The 24,935-nt window shown below is 38.0% G+C and overlaps 1 protein-coding gene across 9 annotated transcripts in view; it reads left to right on the top strand.

Annotated features, from left to right (window-relative positions):
• Positions 1-1,317: 1,317 nt before the first annotated feature.
• Positions 1,318-24,935, top strand: part of COP1 (COP1 E3 ubiquitin ligase) — a 259,903-nt gene continuing 236,285 nt past the window's right edge. For 8 of the 9 annotated variants that reach the window (XM_010367393.2, XM_010367391.2, XM_010367392.2 and 5 more), the window contains exon 1: positions 1,318-2,233. In XM_010367393.2, the coding sequence (XP_010365695.1) occupies positions 1,827-2,233 (407 nt within the window). In that variant the 5' untranslated portion in view covers positions 1,318-1,826. The remainder of the gene's footprint in view (positions 2,234-24,935) is intronic. The other variant, XM_030936258.1, reaches the window with a different exon arrangement.

Genomic DNA, 24,935 nt, shown 5'->3' with positions numbered 1-24,935 from the left:
AAAAGCCACAATCTTACACAAAAAATACTTCCGCGAAAACATCTGCCCGGCAACTTCCTATCCAGTCTCCGACTGGTGTCACCTTGTTACTGATTTTTGCAGCCAAGGATAATGATTTAAAAACAATTACGTAATTCTCATTTAAAAAAAAAATTCAAAAACCTTTGTCTCCTTTTACCTACTTGAATACGCACATAGTTTACTAAGTCATGAGTATTTTCACAATACTTTACTCCCAAATAAATATATAAAAATCATAAAATGATAGAATTGAAAAGGATAAAAATCACACAATTGTTTCTAACTTCCACCTCTTAGAATGTAGCAAATGAGTATCTATCTATCTATTTTTTTGAGACAGGATCTCTGTCTCACAGGCTGGAGTGCAGTGGTGCGATCTCCACTCCCTACAGCCTCAACCTGCCCAGCTCAAGCAATCCTCCCACATCGGCCTCCCGAGTAGCTGGGACTACAAGGCCTGCTGCCACCATGCCCAGCTAATTATTTGTACTTTTTTTAGAGACGGGGTTTCGCTGTGTTGCCCAAGCTGGTCTCTAACCTCAGGTTCAGCCTGATCCTCACGTCCAGGCTCAGGTGATTCGACCCCCTAGGCTCCCAAAGTGCTGCCATGACAGGCATGAGCCACTGCCTCCGCCTACAATCAATTTTCAATATTCTAAAAAAGACTACCAGAAATTGTGTATTTTCTGGTGGTATTAAATGCTACGTTTCCTTGTTTTGTGCTAGAATTATATCAGATCCACAATAAACCTAGGTTCTGACTGAGCTGGGTCTGACTGGGCAAAATCTGTTTTACCATTATTATGTTCAATTTGGCAAACAGCTTTTCAAAATACCGGAGTGAGGTCGTGGTCTACTAATAAAATTGGTAACACTTGGTACCATGTTTGCAATTTGCAGAAAATTTCACTGACTTCATCTTAACTTATTCCTCACAAAGCTGTGGAATCACCATCAGTAGAGCAGGAGGCGTTGGTTCAATGCAGTGCTGTTAGCAACCTCTCGGAGCTTCTGTGTTCTCTCCGTGGGTCTCCAGCTTACGAGAACCTTCATTCCGCAGTTCGGAAGCACCTGCCTACCCATCATGAGGCAAGAGACAGCTTCTTCTTCCGGTTCCGGAACACGGTGCGTTCGCACGCATGCGTAACACGATGACTCCGCGCTTGCGCCGATATTCTCCGCTTGGGGCGGATACCCAGGGAACCTGTGAGCGTCCGCGCCCGGCGCGCGCGTGCGCAGTCGCATTTTGAGGGTTCCGCCCCCTACATTCCCGTCTTTCAAACCACCCCACCACCTCTACCAATCATTCCACTCTCCTCAACTCTTTTACTGCATTAGGACCGTCTGCTCTCTGGCACGTTTTCTGGAGCGAAAACGGCTTGGGACAGAGAGACTCCCTTTGCCAGGGACCCAAGTCCCCGAGAGCGCGGCATTTGTGTCTGAGCGCAGCCCGGCTGCGTCCCCAGTGGTATCCCCTGCCGCGCCCGCCTCTTCCGCCGCTCTTGCGCGCGCGCACGGCCGGCCACGGCGCGTCGGGGTTGGCTGCTGCCGCGACAGCTGCGGCGGCGACCTCGACAGCGGTAGTGTCTTCTACTCCGCTTTTTTAGTTTTCTCCGCCCCCTCCCGTCGGACGCTGTTGTGTGGTTGCCTTAAAAAAAAAACGCAACTTTATTGTTCCTCAGCCCCACCTCCCGGCTCGTCGGGCGTCCTCAGGATGCACTGAGGCGGAGGGGAGGGGAGGCGGCGGAGGGTCGAGGTCGCGGTCCCTCTCCTCCGAGCGTCCGGCCGGAGGGGAGGGAGTCACGATGTCTGGTAGCCGCCAGGCCGGGTCGGGCTCCGCTGGGACTAGCCCCGGCTCCTCGGCGGCCTCCTCGGTGACTTCCGCCTCCTCGTCTTTATCCTCTTCCCCGTCGCCGCCTTCCGTGGCGGCTTCGGCGGCAGCGCTGGTGTCCGGCGGGGCGGCCCAGCCCGCCGGCTCAGGCGGCCTCGGGGGCCCAGTGCGGCCTGTGTTGGTGGCGCCCGCCGTGTCGGGCAGCGGCGGCGGGGCGGTGTCCACGGGCCTGTCCCGGCACAGCTGCGTGGCCAGGCCCAGCGCCGGCGTAGGAGGCAGCAGCTCCAGCCTAGGCAGCGGCAGCAGGAAGCGACCTCTTCTCGCCCCTCTCTGCAACGGGCTCATCAACTCCTACGAGGACAAAAGCAACGACTTCGTATGGTGGGTTTGAAGAGCACTCCCTCCTTGTCCCTAAATTATGAGTTTCTGCCGCTTAGGCTCGGGGGGCGGGGGGTGGCTTGTTGGAGAGCCTGGGATACTGGTCCTTTGGTGGTGTCTGCAGAGGGATTCGAGCGTTTGCAGGTTGGTGGAGTAAAGGAATGTTGGAGTAGCAAGGCAGGGTGGGGATAATAAAGAGGTAGATAAGTGTTACTGAGGAGGAAGTGGAGGGAGTTTAGGGAATAACGGGGGAAGAAGGTGGAAGGTCAAATAAATGATTTTGGATAACAAAGTTGGCAAAGAGGTTGAGTCTTAAAATTTTTGGCTCTCTGATGAATTGAGCACCCAGTCAATCAGGAGTACTTGTTGAGATGAATTAAATTTGTAAATGTAGAGGACTAAGCTTCCTGGGATGCAGAGGGATGGAATTGGTCAGAATTTTATTTGAAGTATGGTAGATGATGCTGTAAACATAAGCATGGAAGTCTTATAAAGACATGCTTTTTATAATAATGTAAGTACCCATCGTATGCATGTGTAAATATCTCTCTTCTTACATTTCGAAGGATGGGCCACTTAGGAATCTGCTGTTGAGACGACTGTAGTCAAAGTCTGTTAATAAATTTTTCACTTTTCCACCAAGTGTCTTGAAAAGAGAGAACCACATTTGTTAAATAACGTCCCTGTGTCAGATGTAACTGTACTATACTGGATAACAGAGTATGCTGGAACTTCTGACTTGAGAAATGCTAGGTATAGACATTTTGTCATCATAGTTGGCATCTTGGATGATACAGAGTAGCATTTAGTCAGGACATTTGGGAGGGAGGGGTTAGTCATCGTATTAAGTGAAAGGTGGAGTTGATTGTGTTGCTTGAGAGTGTTTTGGAATTTTTATTGGGTTTTAGATATTGGTAGGATTATGAGAAGTAATTGCTGTTAGCTAGTTAAGAACTGGTAGTGTTTTGTACTTTCCCTTTTGAGGAAATTGTTGATCGAATATTAGGCATGTAGGAAGCTGGCTGCTTGCACAGTCATTATGAGGGAAGTTGATTCAGATCAGGGTTGAAGATGGTCTGAGTTGGTGGTGTTAAATACGATAGAGCTAGAAGTTGGAACTGTTAGGAAAGTTATTGATTAGACTTACAGTTTCCAGTTTCTGCAGAAAAATGATGTCTTCACCTTTCTGCTGTTTTGTACATTATTCTGGATCAGAATTAATCTGTTTTTCATTGAACATTTGAGGTGTGATTGTTATTTATAAACAAGCAGTTTATGGTTGGGGCTGAGAAGTGTTTGCACTTCTACAGTCGATAGTGGGAGTAGCTAATAAGCTAATGAAACAAAGGGGGGGGGTGTGCAGGATTTAGTTGTCTTTTTAGCCACTGTTTGCATTTTCATTTTTAGTGTACTTAACAAACACAAACATGTTAGTCTCCATGTAAGTACACTAAAATTGAGTAAAAGATGTGAGAAATAAGGAATCGATCATTGTCGTTCAGGAGATACTTGTATGACATTCACTGTTAGCCAGGCACTGTATGAACTTCACTGCACTATAGGCTATGCTATAGGGAATTGGGAACCCTAACTTTTTTTTAAAGAATTGAAATTTGTATCTGAGACGGAGTCTTACTCTGTCACCCAGGCCGGAGTGCAGTGGGACCATCTTGACTCACTGCCATCCCTGCTTCCTGGGTCCAAGCAATTCTGGAGCCTCAGCCTCCCGCGTAGTAGCTGGAATTACAGGCACCTGCCACCACACCTGGCTATTTTTTTGTATTTTTAGTGGAGATGGGGTTTCACCATGTTGGCCAGGCTGGTCTTGAACTCCTGACCTCATGTGATCCGCTCGCCTTGGCCTCTCAAAATGCTGGGATTACAGGTGTGAGCCACCGCGGCCCTGAGTATTTCACTTTCTAAGAATCTCATTAGTTAATTATTTCTTTTTCTGGTGAGGTTTAATATTCAGAATTAATTGAGAGTCTGATTTAAAACTCAAGCCAGGTTTGATTTTGGCCAGACTCTTGGGTTAGGATAATATGGATTAGGCAAGGCCCAAGGAATCTTTTTTTTTTTTTTTTCCACTCCTATTTGGCTCTAGGTCTTGTCTTGTATGCCCCAAGGTCAAACTGTGAACCAATTCAAATTATTCTATGCTTTTATATGTAAATGAAGCCCAAGTTTGAGTAATGATAATTTCTTATTCATTTATGGGACATTTTAAAGATATGCATATGCTTCACATTTTATGTTATCCTTAGAACAATTCTGTGATGTTATATATAACCTATTTTTAATACAATACTAATTATTTTCTCATTGAGGCACAGAGAAATAATTTTGTTTCTCATTGGACAGGTAAGGACAAAATGAGAACTCAGATTTCCCAGTTCTCAACTTTGTGTTTTCTTTGTGTGCAATTAGAGAATTTCAGATCTGTAAGTTCGAGTACATGTATTTGACCTAGTGGTTCTTAAGGGGCATAGATTGGAGGAGAAGCAGCTGTTTCATAATCATATGAGATAAATGTTTTATCCCTCACCACTCCCTTTTCTTACCTGCCCACATCCCAAGAGAACATATCTGAATTGGAGGCTGGGGTGGGCAGTGTAGTTTGCATATGCTCCCGTGGTGATAGGGATATGTCCTTCTCCCCTCCTTGAGAACTGTTGATGTAAATAGTCACATACCTAATTTCAGTAACAAACATTGGCCTCTCCTGACTTAAAGTAAGTTTATATTTAATTGCAGAGTTGATAAACAGTTTAGGGGTTTAGGTTTCATTTTTATTTTTTATTTGACACAAAAGGTTGAAGGTATTATCAAGTTGAATAATTTTAACAGTGTTTTATTGATGGGGAATCTAATACAGGACAGTAGTATTTAGCTTGACATTGGATATATCTTCAACATTCAAAGGAAATCTTTGTTATTTTGATTTTTTGCAAAATTTTATTATATGGTTTATTTAACTAGACTATGAGTCTGATCTGTATTTGAAAGATGACTTCTGTTTTTTGTACTGACTCCTTTTTAAAACAATTCTATAACTGCTGCCTTTTTATTAGCTTTTCCAACTATCTCAAATGAAGTTTTCTACCTCTGCAAGTCCCAGCCATTCTTGCAGCAGAAATATGCGTTTGCATGTAGATAGTAAGCTCTTTATGAGAAAGTTGACTTTAGTCATCTGCTTGATAGAAAGTAGTTAGGATCTACATTAAATAGATCTATCATTCAGTAAATATGTGACTGCCTATTTTGTGTTAAGCTAAAATTTTCTCTTAAGGAGCTCATGATTTAATTTGAAGAATGGCTTTTAACTGTGTAATTATAATATAACCTGGTATCATTGCCTCTCTTAGTATCATGGCAGATGTTAGTACCATTCCTTTTTCTTAGTTCCATGGCAGATGTTAAATACTCTAATGGACTGTGCATAGCACAATATATAGCCATTACCTATTAATTACATTTAGCACTAAAGATGAAGGCCATTGATCATCCTTGTTAATATAACTGGTTTCCAATTTTTTTTTTTTTTTTTTTCCGTTTTTGAGACAGGGCTCTCCCTATGTTGCCCAGGCTGGTCTCGAACTCCTGGGCTCAGGCAATCTTCATGTCTTAGCCTCTCAAGTAGCTGGGATTGGAGATGGCAGCCACCGCCTGTAATCCCAGGCTATTTTTAATAGTCTGAAAAACGTCTGGCTCTGTTTTTCAGACTATTAACAAGTGAGGTTGGGCACCTTGGTTCACGCCTGTAATCCCAGCCCTTTGGGAGGTCAAGGCAAGAGGATTACTTGAACCCAGGAGTTCGAGATCATCCTGGGCAACATGACAAAACCCCATCTCTACAAAAAATACAAAAATTAGCCTGTGTGGTGGCGTGTGCCTGTAGTCCTAGCTACTCAGGAGGCTGAGGTGGGAGGATCACTTGAGACTGTGATGTCAAGGCTGCAGTGAGCTATGACTGCGCCACTGCACTCCAGCCTGGAGGGCAGAGTGAAACCCTGTCAAAAAAAAAAAAGGGGGGGGGGAATAGAACATATCACAGAATCTGTCGTAATAAAGATAGTAATAGTTTGTACAGCAATGTATATGCAATGTATTTCTCACTGGGTACACTGGTAAAAAATGTTTTAAAGTCACTGAATTGTAGGACTGAATTTCCTGTGATAGATAGGAAAGTGGAAAGTTCAAGTGGCTTTTCTTTGTAGACCATTGTGAGCTTATAAATACAAGACTAAATGTATTTTAAAGAGCTGTTAAAGCATATTCAGTTACTGGAATGAGCCAGCATTTATTATATTATTATTATAGTAACATCTGTCAAGAACTTATTTGAATCTGCAGAAGTCAAACTTGATGCTTCTTTTGCTTTATAATACATGTGCCATTTGGATGACAGTGATGAAACATACTCTGCAGGAGATGTCATATTTTATCAGACCTGTTGGTACTGTCAGACCTATGGACTATCAGATGGTGGGACATCAGCATCAATGGCAGCAGAAGACTTCTGTGGGTGATTTAAATGGTAGAGAAAATAAAGATGATTATGAAACAGGATAGGAAGACTATTAACTTTGAATTGTGATCTATAAATTGAGAAGGCAGTACTTGTGCAGTAGTAGTTCATTACTAAAGAATGTGTTGATAAGCAGTTACCTTTTACAAATTTTTATACCTTTTCTGATAATGAGCCAACATTACATAGGTGGGTATGTTCCATCTAAGAACTGTTACTGATTAAAGTAGCCTTAAACCTTGTTGCTTACTATTCCTTCTTGTATGTGTATGTTTGTTCTTAATGGTGATTTCTTCGTGTTTTATATTATTATTTCAACCTGCTACCCTTTTCCTCAGAAAACTTCCATAGGTTGGGGGGAAAGGCTTTTTTGACGGTGGAATTAGCCCATCGTCTTTTTCCTGTTAAAATTTGTATTACAGGGTGAGTATCCTTTATCTGAAGTGCTTGAGACCAGAAGTGTTTTGGATTTTAGGGTTTTTTTTTTTTTTTGGTTTTGGTTTTGAATTTTAGAATATTTACATTATATTTACCAGGTTAGCATCCTTAATCTGAAAAACCTGAAATCCAAATTGCTCCAGTGAGCATTTCCTTTGAGAGTCATGTTGGCACTGAAAAAATTTTGGATTTTGCATGATTTTGGATTTCAGATTTTCAGATTAGGGATATTCAATCTGTATACCAAATAAAATGTTTTTTAAGCTGGGCATGATGATGCATGCCTGTAGTCTCAGCTCCAGGAGTTTGAGTCCATCCTAGGCAACGTAGTGAAACTCTGTCTCTCAAAAGTTAAAGTGCTTTTAAAATTCTTGATATGTTTTTATATGTGGTGTTGTCTGTAGGACAAAATTCTGTAAGCGTTCAGGTTTTTGTGCAGACTTGTCTTTGCCTTCTACCTTACTTGTTCTTTGTCCTCTTTCTTTATGTATGTATGAGCCAAGTACTATTCAGATAGGTTGGTACTTTCTCAAACAATATATTCACTGAGAGTAACACGTTTTTCTTTATATCCTAAAATATGTTAGTCGTCCTTTCATTTTTCACAATTAAGTTTCATGGACTGATTTTGCCTCTGTTTCTATATAAAGTGGAACACAGAATGCAGTAGGTGGTCTGATTTCTGTTTATTGTATTTCTGGTATAACCATTGAGAATTCATCCTTGTTTCCTAATCTCTGGTTTGGGGTGGTACATTTCTTCCCCAAATTCAGAATTGGAACATATAATCCATGCTCAAGTGTCTAGTGCACTGGAATCATCTGTCTTTAGTATTAATTCACGGGTGGGCATTTGGCTCTAAATAGAGACAATGAGACAAAGTAGGCTTTGTAAAAATTACTGATGACTGTTTTGGGGGTTCTTTTAGATACTTGCATCTCAAAGTTTGTAAATGCCAAGTCCATTCGAGTGTACATGAATGTGTTGTACTGACAATTCGTTTGGGACAAATACTCGTAATAGCAAGTGCTCAAATATAAATTGCTATTTGCCAAGCACTGTTTTAAAGGTTTTACATTACTTGTTTAATCTTCAGAACAACTGTTTGATATAGATGCTCTTATAGTTCCCATTTTGTAGATGAGGAAATGAAGCTCAGAGAGGTAATATAACTTGTCTCAGTTACACAATTAATAATGGTGGTGCCAGTATTTATATTCAAACAATTTGACTCAGAGGTCAGGTTTTTAACCTGGTTACCCAAGTTAACCACCTATTTCCTTGCCTTTATTTAGAGGCTGATTTTGTTTAAAATCAGCTTTACTAAGTTATAATTTGCATAAAACAAGTCACTGGTCGTAAGTGTGTAGTTGAATGAGTTTTGACACGAGTACAACTGTGCAGTCACCACCCTAATGAAGCTATGATACATTTCCAGAAAGTTCACTTTTGCCAACACTTCATACTCTGTGTCTACCTTCACACCTAACACCTGGCAACCAGTGATCTGCTTTGTATTGCTGTCATTTTGCCTTTTCTGGAATTTCATATTAATGGAGTCCTTTAGTAGGTAGTCTTTTGTGTCTGGTGTCTTTCATGTGGTATAATGTTTTTGAAATTCACTGATGTTGAATGTACTATTTTTTTTTCTTTTAATTGCTTAGTAGTATCCCATTATTGTATGGATGTAACATGAGCTGTTTATTTTCTGGTTAAAAGATTTTTGACTTGTTTCTAGTTTTTGGCTATTATTTAGAAAATTCTGTAAGCATTCAGGTTTTTGTGCAGACACGTCTTCACATTTCTAGGGTAAAAATATCTAGTAGTGAATTGCTGGGTTCTATGCCAAGTGTATGTTTAATTTAAAAATAAACTGCAAAACTTTTTAAAAACTGTCTGTACCATTTTCCGTTTCCTTTTTTTCCCTTTTGTTTTTTTTTTTTTGAGACAGAGTCTTGCACTGTCGCTCCAGCTGGTGTGCAGTGGTGCTATCTTGGCTTGCTGCAACCTCTGCCTCCGGAGTAGCGATTCTCCTGCATCAGCCTCCCGAGTAGCTAGGATTACAGGTGCCTGCCACCATGCCAAGCTACATTTTTGTATTTTTAGTAGAGATGGGGTTTCACTATGTTAGCCAGGATGGTCTCGATCTCCGGACTCATGATCCTCCCGCCTTGACCTCCCAAAGTGCTGGGATTATAGGCGTGAGTGTGCCCGGCCACCATTTTGCATTTCTACCAGCAACAAATAAAAGTTCTTATTGTTTCACATTCTTGCTAGCGCTCTGTTTTCAGTCTTTTAAATATTAGTCATTTTTGTGGATATGTAGTTTTATCTCATTGTTATATAACATATTTTTATGTGCTTATTTTTCATTTGCATATCTTTTGTGAAGTGTCTCTTGTAATCTTTGGCCCCCTTTTTCCCCGTAAAATTGCTTGTCATCTTGCATTGTAAGGGTTCTTTATGTATTCTGCATACATCTTTTGTCAGACCTATGTATTGTATTTTCTCTTAGTCTGTTGCTTATCTTTTCATTTTCTTAATAATTTTTTAAAGCACAAAAGTTTTTTCTTTTTTCTAATATATCGATACAATTTTCAGTTTTGATTAAGTCCAAGTTGATTTTTATTATTTTTAATTTTTGTGTTCTAGCTAAGAAATTAACACGAAATTAGAAAACATTCTCTTGTGTGTTTTCTTCTAGAAGGTTTATAGTTTTCTTATGGTTATAATCCATTTCAAGTTAGTTTTTATATACTGTGATAAGGATTGAAGGCTTCATTAATATTATAACATCATATGTTGAAAAGATCATCTCTGTTCATTGAATTTTCTTGGCACCTTTCTCAAAGGTTAACCATATATATGAGTTTATTTCTGCAATTTTTATTCAGTCCCATTGGTGTATATATGTTTATCCCTACGAGTGCCATACTGTTTTGATTATGGTATCATTATAGTACATCTTGAAATCAGGTAGTATAATTTTCATCCTTTATTTCAAAGTTGTTTTGGTTATTTAGGTTCTTTACATTTCCACATAAATCTTAGGATTATCTTGCCAATTTCTACAAAAAAAGATGTAGGATTTTAATTTTGGTTACTTTGAATCTGTGATTTAATTTGGGAAGATGACATCTTAATATTATCGAGTCTTTTGAATCATGAACATAGTATATTTCTCCAGTTATTTAGGTCTTCTTTAATTTCTCTTAGCAGTGTTTTATACTTTTCAGTTTGGGTTTTTCACCATATTTTAAAAATTTATCCCTAAGCATTTTATGTTTTTGATGGTGTTCTAAATGTTGTTCTTTTAATTTCAACTTCTAATTGTTGCTAGTATGTAAATACACTATTTTTTATGTTGTCCTTGTATTTTATGAAATTTTAAGTTTACTTACTAGTTCTAATAGTTTTTTGGTAGAACCTGTAGGATTTATAAGAAAAACATCCATGTTATCTGTATATAAATATACTTTTACATCTTTTAAATTTATATGCCCTATTTAAAAAACATACATTAATGGATTTGTTTGATTGGGTAATTGTTTAAAAGGATTTTTTGGACCTTTGTTAGTGAGGGATACTGGTCTGTGATTTTCTTTTAATTTATTTCTAGTTTTCATATCACAGTGTATTGGTTTGCTTTGGCTGCCATAACAAAATACCACAGAATTAGGTGGCTTAAATTTATTGGTTTTCTCATAGGTAAATAGAAATAGAAGTTTATTTTCTCATAGGTCTGGAGGCTAGAAGTACAAAACAATGTGTAGGCAGATTCGGTTTCTTCTGAGGCCTGTTTCCTTTCTTTTTTTTTTTTGAGATGGAGTCTCGCTCTGTCGCCCAGGCTGGAGTACAGTGGCCGGATCTCAGCTCACTGCAAGCTCCGCCTCCCGGGTTTACACCATTCTCCTGCCTCAGCCTCCCAAGTAGCTGGGACTACAGGCGCCCACCACCTTGCCCGGCTAGTTTTTTGTATTTTTTTTTTTAGTAGAGAGGGGGTTTCACTGTGTTAGCCAGGATGGTCTCAATCTCCTGACCTCGTGATCCACCCATCTCGGCCTCCCAAATTGCTGGGATTACAGGCTTGAGCCACCGCGCCCGGCCTCCTTTCTTTTTTTTTTTTTAAAAGAAGTGGTCTTGCTGTGTCACCCAAGCTGGAGTACAGTGGCACCATCACTGCTCACTGCATCCTCAAACTCCTGGGCCCAAGGGATCCTCCTCCCTCATCTTCCTAGTAGTTGGCTCTACAGGCACGTGTCACCACACCTGGATAATTTTTATAATTTTTAATAGAGATGAGGGTTTTGCCGTCTTGGCTAGGTTGGGCCACTTTTTGTTGTGTCATAACTTTGTCACCTCTCAGTCTGTGTGTTGCCTGTGTCTTAGAAGAATACTGCTTGTATTGGATTAGGACCCACCAATATGACTGTATTTTACGTTGATTATCTCTTTAAAGGCCTTATTTTCAAATGCAAAATCTGAGATACTGGGAGTTATAACACAGGGCTTTTCTTTTGTGAGGGATGGAAATACAATTTAACCCATAACATAGGTATTATTGCTGGTTTCACTTGTTCTTTCCCTCCCCCCCTCCCTCTCTCCCGCTGGTTTCACTCTTTCTTCTTTTTTTCTTTTTCTTTTTCTTTTTTTTTTTTTTTTTTTTTTTTTTTTTTTGCGTAGAGACAGGAGTCTCACTGTGTTGCCCTGGCTGGTCTTGAGCTCCTGGTCTCAAGTGATCTTCCCATACTTTGACCTCTCAAAGTGCTGGGACTATAGGCATGAGCCACTGTGCCTGACCAGTGCTGGCTTCTAAAAGAAGGTAAGAAATGTTCCCCTTCTATTTTCTGAAAGAGTGTGTATGAAATTGGTGTTTTTCCTTAAGTGGTTGATGGGACTTTCTAGTGAAGCCATAGTTTTGGACCTTCATATATTTTGTATGATTTCACTCCTTCCCTTTGTGGGAAGGTTTTTAATAACTAATTCAATTTCCTTAATAGACACTACTCAGATTCTGTGTTTCATGAATGTTAGTAGTTTAAGAGTTTCTTCATAACACCCATGTTGCTGAATTTATTGGCATAATAATAATATATCCCTTATTCTTTTAATATCTTGGATTTGTTAATGGTGTCACATCTTTCATTCCTGATATTGATAATTTGTGTTCTTGTGTTTCTGTTTTCCTTGAATGGTTTAGCTAGAGGATTATTAATTTTGTTTAACTCTTTTCAAATGATCAATTTTCATATTACTGATTTTCTGTATAGTTTGTTCATTTTCTATTCCACCAATTTTCAGTTTTACTTTTTAAATTTCTTCTGCTTACTTGGAGTTTCATGTTTTCTTTTCTGGTTTCTTAGTACGAAAGCTTAGATCATGGATTTTTGGCCCTCTTTTCAATAACAACACTTAATCTTATCAATTTCTCTTTCTAATCCCTACTTTAACTGTATCTTCAAATTTTCAAGCAGTTCATAATATTTCTCATTTCCCTTGTGATTTCTTATTTGAAACATGAATTATTCAAAAGTGTGTTGTTTATTTTGCCTGTACATATGCAGGTTTGTTGCATGGGTATGTTGCATGATGCTAGTGATCCTGTCGCCCAAGTAGTGGACGTAGTACCCAATAGGTGGTTTTTCAGCTCTTAACCCCCTTCCTCCCCGATTTTGGAATCCTCAGTGTTTCTTGTTCCTGTCTTTGTGTCTGTGTGTACCCAATGTGTAGCTCCTACTTAAAAGTAAGAACATGCGGTGTTTGGTTTTCTGTTTTTGTGTTAATCCGTTTAGGATAATGGACTCCAGCTGCATCCATGTTACTACAAAGAACATGATTTCATTCTTTTTTATGGCTGCAGTTGTTTAATTTCTACATGAAAATTCTATGTCTGATTTGTGATATAATTCAACTTGGTTCAGGTAATATAATTTGTATGATTTTAGTCCTTTTGAATTTATTGAGACTCGTTTCATGGTCCACCATAAGCTTTATCTTCACTAATGGTCCATATGCACTTGAAAAAAGTGAGTGTTCTGCCATGTGTAGGCTGGGGTGTTCTATACATGTCAAATAGTAAAGTTGGTTGATGTGTTATTTGAGTTCTGTGTACTCCTGTTCATTTTCTGTATACTTGTACTGTCAATTAACATGTTCTTCAATTGTCTCCAGTGCTAACTAGAATTGGCTATGTCTCCTTTTAGTTCTCTCAGCTTTTACTTCATGTATTTTGAAGTTTACACTGATTTAGAGTTGGCGAATTGATCTCCTTATCATTTTGAAATGTCACTCTATATTCCTGGTAATATTCCTTGTTCTGAAATCTACTTTGATGTTAATATAGCCTCTTAAACTTAATTCTTCTCTTCCCTCCCTCCCTCCCTGCCTTCCTCTTTTCCTCTCCTCTCCCTCTTTCTCTTTCTCTCCTCTCCTCTCCTTTTTCTCTTCTCTTCTTTGAGACAGGGTCTCACTCTGTCACCCAGGCTGGAGTGCAGTGGCGTGATCACAGCTCACTGCAGCCTCAATCTCCCAAGCTTAAGTGGTCCTCCCACCTCAGCCTCCTGAGAAGCTGAGAACACAGGCGTGGACCACCACATCTGGTTGATTTTTTTTTATTTTAATTTTATTTTTTAGAGACAGGGTCTCGCCATGGTGCCCAGCTGATTTCAAACCCCTGGGCTCAAGCGATTCTCCTGCATTGGCCTCCCAAAGTGGAATTATAGGCGTGAGCCACTGACCTGGCCTAGCTTTCTTTTCATAAGTGTTTACATGGTATGTTTTTATTCTTCATGTCTGCTATGTATGTGTTGTAATATTTAAAGTGGATTTCTTGTACCCAGAGTATAGTTCAGTCTTCCTTTGTGTTTAGTATGACAATCTGCCTTTGTTGTTGTTTCAGACAGAGTCTTGCTCTGTCACCAGGCTGGAGTGCAGTGGTGTTGTCTCAGCTTACTGCAACCTCCACCTCCTGGGTTCAAGTGATTCTCCTGCCTCAGCCTCCCGAATAGCTGGGATTACAGGCACATGCCCCCATGCCCAGATAATTTTTGTATTTTTAGTAAAGACGGGGTTTCACCATGTTGGCCAGGATGGTCTCGATCTCCTGACCTTGTGATCCGCCTCCCTCAGCCTCCCAAGGTTCTGGGATTACAGGCGTGAGCCACTGCGCCCAGCCGACAATTTGCCTTTTAGTTGGATTAGCTGGACTGTTTACATTTTAACATAATTATGATGTGCTTGGTTTTGTGTGTACTGTCTTGTTTGCTCTTTGTTTTCTATTTGTCTCTTCTATTTCGTTTTTCTTTTTTTCTTGCTTTCTTGTTTTGGGGATTAATTGGATATTTTTAAGATTGCCATTTTATTTCCACTATTTGCTTGTTAATGATTCTGTGTATTTGGTGGGGGGAAGTGGTTGCTCTGAGGTTTACAATACTCATTTTTAAACTTTTCATGTTCTACCTTCAAATAATATTATTTCATATACAATGTAAAAATTTTGCAATAGTATATTTCCATTCTATAGGATCCATTCTGCTACTTATTCCCTTGTTGTCAGAAGTGTTAGTTCTCTATTCCTTTTGTTTAAAAAAGTGAGGTAAAATTCACACAACCCTGAAATACACCGTTTTAAAGTGTACAGTTGTGTTTTTAGTACAGTTGGCAGTGTTTCACAACCATAACCACTACTTTCAGAACATTTTTATCAGCCCCTAAAGAAACTCTGTACCCGTTAAACAGTCACTTTCCTTTTCCTGTTACCTTAGCAATCACTAATTTACTTTCTGTCTTTATGGATTTACCTATTCTAGACACTTCATATAAATGTAATCGTCTAATATATGGTCTTTTGTATCATATGTCTTTCATTTAACGTGTTTCTAAGGCTCATCCATGTTGTAACATGTATCAGCACTTCATTCTTTTTTATGGTTGAGTAATATTCCATTACGTGGGAGTATTATTAAATAACATTTGGGCTGTTTCCACTTTTTGTCTATTATGAATAATGTTCCTGTGAACATTTGTGTATGAGTTTTTGTTTGAACATATGTTTTCTAGTCTCTGGGGCATTTACCCACAGTATAATTGCTAGGTGATATGTAATTGTATTTTACTTTCTGAGTAACTGCCAAACAGTTTTCCATAGTAGGTGCATTACTTTTTTTTCCCTACTAGCAATGTATAAGGGTTCTAATTTCTCTACATCTTGTCAACACATTATTTTCCTTTTTGATAATAGCCAACCTAATGGGTGTGAAGTGGTTATTCATTGTGGTTTTGATTTGCATTCCTCTTTTCACTAGTGAGGTTAACCATCTTTTCAAGTGCTTGTTGGCCATTCATGTATTACTCTTCAAAGGTTGTGTTTTCATCTTTAATAATTAACTTGGGTCAGACATAAGTATGTTTTTTGGTAGTCCAAAGGGAAGTTAAGGGAAAGTTGTCATCCAGATTTTCACTGTTTGAATCCATTTCGTGTAGTGGTATATGCAATATACAGTGTTCAGAGTTTTTTTTTTCGAGAGTAGAAGACTAGTTTAATTGGTACTATCTTTTGAATTCAGCACTGTATTTGTGAAATAAAACTTGACTACTGAAACAACGTTTTTAAAAAGTTGATCTTAAAAATCAAGTTAGGGATACAAGGAACACATCTCCTGTGCATTTTGGAGATTTCTTTCACCCCTGAATAATGGGATGGGGATACTATCTAATGAAATGTATTACACATGGTACCCTGTTCGTATTTTCTTATATTGTAATAGAAATTTCTGTTTTTATAGCTCCTCCTATGTAGGCATCTGTTTTTCTTCTGTGTGAACTTGGTATCTTCCCCAATCGATTGGCCTGTGATTGGGTACTCTTCTGAAGTGTGACCAAAGCGTAGCAATTACATCTTACTGGAATTGGCTTGAAAGATATTTTGGCCAATTATATTTTGTGTTTTAGAAATTGGAAATAAAATGAGAAACACCTGAGTTGGCCTAAAGTTCTTGGTGTAGTGTTGGTGCTGAAGGGGCTATATATTGTAAGCTGGTAGTCTTGAGAAGCAGAAAAATATTAGTCATGTTAATGGTAGAGCACCAGTGAAGATCTGTGTCTGTGTTTGAGGCCTGGTACTGTTGTTACTTGCAGTTTACTATGAGAGGAATCTCCTGATTGTTTCATCTGTACCTAACTTGTGAATACAAGACGAATTAAATCTTCTGTAACTGTAAACCTTTGGTGGTAATTAGAACCGATTCTGTGTTTGGGCAGGAGCCTTGGGAGTGTGTGAATGGAATAAAGTCCGGGAAGAGATTAAGAACGTATTGGGGTATGAGGAATCAGCAGAGATACTTCTTGGCCATAAGTAGCTCCCTGATTCAATCTTACTGTTCTGTTACGGATACCAGAAATTGGCTCACTTGCATTATCTTTTCATGCCTATTACTTGTATTAATCATGGTGTCTTTTCTTTCCTAGTCCATTGTGGTCTTATCCTTTTCTAAGGTCTGACCCTGAAGCTAGCACAAGTTATTTAGAATCCTTATTTAAAAAAGTATTTTATTGTTAAATTACAGAGTCTTAACATGATTGTCGCTATGCTATTCTTTTGCTTCCTTACCTCTCTTCTTCTTCATGGAGCCTGCGACTTAAGGCAATGTTAAACACAGGTCTTGATGGAGACAGATTAGGGAGGAATCACTTTACAAAATATCAAATAAGTTTAAGCTCTGCTTTTGAAAAAATGGAGGTTTAAGTTTTTTAAGGCTTTTTATCACAGCAGATGGAACTGGGAAAGAGTGAGATGATGGGACATAGACTGGAACTTAACTACTGCCTGTGAAATTTGGTTCAGAGGATCTAGTGTTATCATTATAGGTATAAAGAAGAGTTTGATATTTTTTTTTTCCTTTTTACTTATTTTTGTTTCTTTCAGTCCTGAATATACTTGGGGCCGATTGAATTTGGATGCTGCTTTTGAAGGAAGTAAAGGAAAAATTAAGGAATTAAAGGGAAAAGAGGAAGCTAGAGAAATTTCAAGTTTTGAAAATTTTGTGAGGAAGGAAGAAACATTACCATGGTCCTTTTGCCGGATGTCTTTCATTTTTGAAGTTGTATATAAATTTGAGTGTATTTAAAATAATTTTTCCAAGGTCTTCTATGTGCTGATAGCTGTGGTTTTGATTTTCATAATCCCAAGGATGCATATTATTATTATTTACTTTTCTGAGATTATAGCAAGATAGAAAGAACACTGGGCTTGTAATTTAAGACCTTGAGATTTAACTTTGGACAAATAATTTATTGTTTTGGAGTCTGTTTTTTCATGTATAAATTGGGATATAGTAATATTCCATAAAATTACGAGGTTTAGATTATATAATGCATGTAAAAAGGCATTATAAATTATAAAATCTCAAAGAATCAGGTGGTTATTTGCTAGAGTTTGGCATTTGGTATCAAAATACAAAAGTGTTTCTGTGGTCGTGTTTATGTAAGATGTAACTACTGCTTGTTTTCCTGAATGACTCTAGATTATACCTGGCTCTGATTATTTTGGTAGTATTATTATTCTTTTTTAGTATTTAACCTTTGAAAGATTGAACTTTTTTTTTTTAGTTGGAGCTAGTACTATGAGACAGTTGACACATTTTATGAAAGCAAAATGGAGTTAGCATTTGTACCAAAATATACATGTATTGAGCTATGTACATGTTTGTTGGACAGTTTTAGTACTTATTCACTTAATAAGTTTGGATGCTGCTTTTGAAGGAAATAATGCGTATAAAATGGAATCACAAATAGACCACTGATTAACGATGTTACCTGGGCCTGATTGTAATATGACCCTTGATTAACTGAGATAATATGTCGTATAAATGCATATTAGGTACGTGAAATAATTTTCTGTATCTGGATCTGTTCTGCATTTTTTTTAATGTCCCCAGTGACATACATTATCTTTTGGCAAGCTTCATGTTGTGCAGTATATCTGTCCTTCTGGCAATTGGTATAAAAATTTCTTCTTCATAGCATTCAATTGCTTGAAGAACACGATTTTAATGAACAGCGACAAGAGATAAAAGTTAAAAATAATCTCTACTAATACAAGTTGAGTGTCCCTAATCCAAAAATCTGATATTTGAAATGCTCCAAAATCTGAACCTTTTTGAGTGCCAACATGACTCGCAAAGAAAATGCTTATTGGGGCATTTTGGATTTTAAATTTTTAGATGAGGGATGCTGAACCAGTAAGAATATAAATGCAAATATTTCAAAATGCGAACAGATCCGAATCTGAAACACTTCTGGTCTCAGCCATTTTGGATGATGGATATTCACCCTCCAGTAGTTTGAACGATAATCAGTTTTTTGTTATATTTAAAGTTTTGTGGTGGGAGATGTAAAGTCAGATGCCTACAATAGCCATCTTTTTTTTTTTTTTTCCTCTGAAATCATTATCCATTATGCGTATTTACTTTTGTGTTCCTTTCTTTTTCATTCTAATTCTTTTCTGATTTTTTTTTTTAACCTCCCTTTTAAAGTAATTCTTTCTTTGGAACAAAAGTTTCCTAAAGTTTTCTAATTGAGAATTTTTTCTTTTAGTGTTTTAATTATTGTTGTATTTATTTTTTTCAGTCCGTTTTGAAATATTAGATTATGATTGTCATTTGTTTTAGTCATATTTTTCTGGCTTTCATTGTTTCTAGGGACAGTTTTTTTTGTCCATTGGGAACCTTGTTTCTCATTTTTTAGTGATGAAAGATAAATGTGTTTTGAATTTATGTTCATCATTACTATTTTTAGAGCTCTTTATTTCTTTGTGTGCATCCTAGTTTCTGTCTGTCTTCATATTCCTTCTGCTTGCAGTATTTACGTTAATGTATCTTGTAGTACAGGTCTGTGGGCAGTGAATTCTCTTAAATTTGTGTTTGTTTGAAAATGAGTTTATTTGCCTTCATTTTGAAAGTTTTTTTCAAGTATAAAATTCTGAGTTGAAAGTTTTTTCTTTTAGTATTTTAAAGAAGTATTTTTGTTTCTCACTAAACAATGAGAAACTAAGAGTTCCCAACGGAAAAAGAAACGTAATACAGTCCCTAGAAACAGTGAAAGCAAGCCAGAAAAATATGACCAAAACAGATGACAATTATAATCTAATATTTCAAAATGAACTGAAATAAATAAATGCAATGACAATAATAAAATAACTGAAAGAAAAAATTCTCAATTAGACAGTGCCTGCTACATTGTCTTTTGGCTAGTATGGTTTCTGATGAGAAGTCTGTTTCTGTTTTTGTCTTTATTCCTCTGTATGTAATGTGTCTTTCTTGGGCTGCCTTCAAGGTTTTCTTTTTATTTTTGGTTTTAGCAGTTTAAGAGCATTGTATGTGTTAGGGATATTTTCTTATTTTTGAAATCCCTATTTAGGGGTTTCTGAGTTTCTTAGATCTGTGGTTTGATGTCTTGTGTTATTTTAAAAATGATTTCAGTTACTATCTGTACATTTTTTTTCCTCTTTCTCTGCCGTCTATGACTTCAATTACATGTATGTTAGAACATTTCACATATGTCACAACTCTGGGATGCTCTGTTCTCTCTCTCTCTCTCTCTCTGTGTGTGTGTGTGTGTGTATCTATGTCTCTCACTTAGGCTGGAATGCAGTGGCCTGAGGAGAGGAAGAGAGAGGGGCAATAGTGTGTGTGTGTGTGTGTGTGTGTGTGTGTGTGTGTATGTCTCTCACTTAGGCTGGAATGCAGTGGCCTGAGGAGAGGAAGAGAGAGGGGCAATAGCAGGTTAGTGGAGGAGTAAGAACACAGTGAGGTTTGCCATCTAATGTGGGTGCAATTTGTGGCTCCCCAAAACAGTTACAGTAGTAACATCAAAGACCACTGATCGCAGATAATTATACAGGTATAATAATAATGAAAAAGTTTGAAATATTGTGAGAATTACCAAAATGTGACACAGAGATATGAAGTGAGCACATGGTGTTGAAAAAGTGAGCTACCAACAGACTCGCTGAGCACAGGGTTGCCCATCCTCCTTTTTTTTTTTTTTTTTTTTTTTTATTATACTTTAAGTTCTAGGGTACATGTGCATAACGTGCAGGTTTGTTACATATGTATACTTATGCCATGTTGGTGTGCTGCACCCATCAACTCCTCAGCACCCATCAATTCATCATTTATATCATGTATAACTCCCCAATGCAATCCCTCCCTCCTCCCCCCTTCCCCCCTCCCCATGATAGGCCCCAGTGCAAAAAAGAGAATTTTAGACCAATATCCCTGATGAACATTGATGCAAAAATTCTCAATAAAATACTGGCAAACCGGATTCAGCAGCACATCAAAAAGCTTATCCACCATGATCAAGTGGGCTTCATCCCTGGGATGCAAGGCTGGTTCAACATTCGCAAATCAATAAACGTAATCCAGCATATAAACAGAACCAAAGACAAGAACCACATGATTATCTCAATAGATGCAGAAAAGGCTTTTGACAAAATTCAACAGCCCTTCATGCTAAAAACGCTCAATAAATTCGGTATTGATGGAATGTACCTCAAAATAATAAGAGCTATTTATGACAAACCCACAGCTAATATCATACTGAATGGGCAAAAACTGGAAAAATTCCCTTTGAAAACTGGCACAAGACAGGGATGCCCTCTCTCACCACTCCTATTCAACATAGTGTTGGAAGTTCTGGCTAGGGCAATCAGGCAAGAGAAAGAAATCAAGGGTATCCAGTTAGGAAAAGAAGAAGTCAAATTGTCCCTGTTTGCAGATGACATGATTGTATATTTAGAAAACCCCATCGTCTCAGCCCAAAATCTCCTTAAGCTGATAAGCAACTTCAGCAAAGTCTCAGGATACAAAATTAATGTGCAGAAATCACAAGCATTCTTATACACCAGTGACAGACAAGCAGAGAGCCAAATCAGGAATGAACTTCCATTCACAATTGCTTCAAAGAGAATAAAATACCTAGGAATCCAGCTTACAAGGGATGTAAAGGACCTCTTCAAGGAGAACTACAAACCACTGCTCAGTGAAATCAAAGAGGACACAAACAAATGGAAGAACATACCATGCCCATCCTCCTTAAATGCTTTTGATTGACAGTGTTACAGGGGTCCTGAATGGATTGTTTTTCTAAATGGATGGTTCGAAATGGATAAGTTTTTCCCTTAACCTGCTGTTGGTGTATTCTTATTCTTCAAAACTGGAAAGAATTAATGGTATTTCATTAGGATCTCCTCTTCATTTCTGTAGTTTCTGAGATTTTTCATCCCTTTCTTGGGAAGGGGAGTAATTGGCCAACCCTTCTTCTTGTATTCTGTTCTACTTATATTTGATAGGAATTCTTTAAAGTTTTTGGCTTGGGTGGATAGTACCTATCCTAAGTATTGTAGTCTGTGCAGGCTGCTATAACAAAATGCCATAAAATAGGTAACTTAAAAACAGCAGAACTTTATTTCTCATGTTTGTGGAGGCTGGGAAATTCAGATGAAGGCATGGGGAGGTTTTTATGTCTGGTAAGGGCTAGACTCCTGATCCACAGACAGTGCCTGCTCTCTGAATCTGCCTGATGTCATGGAGGAAGAGGGGATAAAATTACTTTAGACCTCTTTTGTAAGGGCACTAATCCCATTCATGAGAGTTCTGCCCTCATGACCTAAAAATCTCCCAAAGGCCTATGTTTTAACATCACCTTGAAGGTTAAGATTTCAACATATGAAATTTGGGGGGACACAAATATCAGACCATAGCACTAGGCCTATTACTGATGTATATTTTCCCGTATTTTCTCTTTTTGGTGTATTCTGCCACTTACTGAATGTTGTGTGCCAGGCATGGTATTGAGCACCTCATAGATATCTTGTTAATCTGTGTAGTGATTCTACGATGTAAATATCATCCCTGTTATACAAATAAGGAATTACAATTAGAGAGAGTAAACTACTTGCTCAAAGTCACAAAACTGTAGATGGCATAGCTAGGATTAATTTCACTTTTCTGAAAGCTGTGGCCTTGAACTGCGGTTAAAAAGCTAGTATTTCAGCCAGGAATAGTGGTTCATGCCTATAATCCCAACACTTTGGGAGGCCAAAGAGCTGAATTGCTCCAGCCCAGGAGTTTGAGAGCAGCCTGAGCAACATAAGGAGATCCTGTGTCTACTGTATATATATATATATATATACACACACATATATACATATATAATGTGTATATAATATACACACATATGTACATATATAATGTGTATATAATATACACATATGTCAATACATATATATGAGCTATATGTGGTGGTATGCACCTGTTGTCCCAGCTACTTGAGAGGCTGAGGTAAGAGAGAAGTACTGAGCCGAAGAGGTCGAAATTGCAGTGAGTCATGATCATGCCAATGCACTCCAGCCTGGGAGACAGAGTGAGACACTGTCTCAAAGAAAGAATGGAGACCTTTAATTCACTAGTTATTCAGAATACATTTCTTAAAAACTATTGGCTTTAACTGATTTGATAGTAATTTTTAGGTACTGTAAGTTTTAGTATTAGTGGAACACATTATGTGACATGACACATACTATACTCCTGCTTTTTTTCTTTTTAAATAAACTAATAGATGATGGAGCTCTGTGCGAAGTAAACCTGTAGTCATTTCTTCCAGTTTTCAGCCCAGAAAGTTTCACTGATTTTTGTCTCATACCCAACATCTCTCAGCAAACTGTAGTTCTACCTTCAAAATATATCTAGAATCTGACCACTTCTCATCAGCCCAACTGCTACCACCCTAGTCCATTTCAGCACCGTTTCTCACTTGGATTATGATAGTTTCCATAACCATTTCTACACTTGGCTTCCCTTTAGTCTTCTTTTCAGCATAGCAGGTAGAATGATCTGGTTCATCACTGTATCAAATCATATCATTCCTCTTTTCCAAATCCACCAGTGAATTGCTGTTTTACTCAATTTAAGAGCCAAAGTCTTTAACACATTCCTTAGTTCTCGGAGGTGCCCTTTTTTTTTTCTCTTTTCTTTTTGAGATAGGGTCTTGCTCTGTCACCTGGGCTGGAGTGCAGTGGCACAGTCTGTGTTCACTGCAGCTTCGCCTGCTGTGTTCAAGTGATCTTCCCACCTCAGCTTCCCGAGGAGCTGGGACTAACTAGAGTAGCTGGGGCTACAGGTGTGTGCTCCTATGCTTGCCATTTATTTTATTTTATTTTATTTTGTTCTTTTGTAGAGATGAGGTCTCAGTATATTGCTCAGGCTGTGAGAGTGCCTTTTAAAAATTTGCATAGAGGTGTTGTGTGTCTTAGCAGTGACATACTTGAAGGATCCTCAAACATTAAAATACCCCTTTCTTAAAATGCTAACAATTAGGTATGTATTGTTTTCTATTAAACAGCTCCTGATATATTCAGTGAATTGATTGGTTTGTTCTTTTGCCCTTCCTCCTGCTCTGACCCCCAAATCTCAGTTTTCCTTCCTATGGGTCCCTTTATAGCCAGTGTGTCCTCTTATTATTGTGTTTATCATTATTGTATATATTGTATATATTTTCACATTGTGTTGTAATATCTATAATATATTTGAGTCTGCCATTAGACTTTACATTCCTGTATTCTAAAGCATAGTGTTTATGCCCAAGAAGTTTTTCTTGAAGGAGTGAGTGTATTTTCAGTTACAGTTTTAAGTGTCATTGTATCATCCATAAGGATTTGGATTTGTATGCCAATAAGAGAAAACTTGATAAACATTGACTTCAGCAAGTGAAGATTTACTTTCTCATGTAATGTGAAGTCCAGCAGAGGCAATCCAAAGCTGATGCAGCTGCTCAAGGATTTCATCCAGGAACCAGTATCCGCCTATCTTCCTAGCTTAAGGTTTTTATCTTCATGGTCAGAAGATGGCTGTTGTATCTCTGAACACTGCATCAGAATTTTAGTAAGGAAGAAAAGGGAAGGATAAAAGGAAATGTCTTTTTACAAGGTTTTGCATTTTTGTTCTCATAGATGGTGGCCCCTTAGAAACTGATGCCTATATTTCATTGGCCAGATTGATGCCATATAGCCAATCCTAAGTGCAGAAAAGGCTGGGATTTTGAGTATTCTGTTTTTGTTCTTCATAGGAAAAAAGGGGAGAAGAGGATTATAGTTTGTATTTAAAGTATCAGAAAGCAATATAGAAGAAGTGGTTGAGAACATAGACCTGAATTTGAATTTTGACTTTGTTACTTCTTAGCTGTGTGACTTTAACAGCTCTCTGCTTCTGTTCCCTCATCTATAAACTGTGCCTAGTAATTGGTACCTATTTCACTTTGTTGTTGAAACTATTAAATTAGTTAATATATGTTGTGAGTTTAATGTGTATAGTTTGTTTTATTTAAATAGCTAATAAGTTGTTATGATTATTGTCATTACCTACAAGCATTGTTGAAACTGGAATTATAAATTTATCATCAAGGAATTAGCTTTGTTTGGGATAGGAAGAAAAGAGTATTTAGCAGGTCTGGGTAGGTGCTTTTGAGTGCAGGTGATGGTAGAAAACGATGGTAGAGCTTTCTTAAGGGCTCTGGTGACTACATTGTACTATTAAAAATTATGTGCCGAGTTAAAATATTGGAACCGTTTTGATTTACTCATTTAGTTCATTTTGAAGCACAGTTGCCCTTAGGGTCATCCTGATTGTCATTTTACCAACAATCCCCTGAAGTTTAGTTTAATAGAAATTTCATCTCTTATTG

Source organism: Rhinopithecus roxellana, chromosome 8, assembly GCF_007565055.1.
Source record: "Rhinopithecus roxellana isolate Shanxi Qingling chromosome 8, ASM756505v1, whole genome shotgun sequence".
NCBI lineage: Eukaryota > Metazoa > Chordata > Mammalia > Primates > Cercopithecidae > Rhinopithecus > Rhinopithecus roxellana.
Note: the sequence above shows the minus strand (reverse complement) of the source record. Positions and strands in the feature narration are given on the sequence as shown.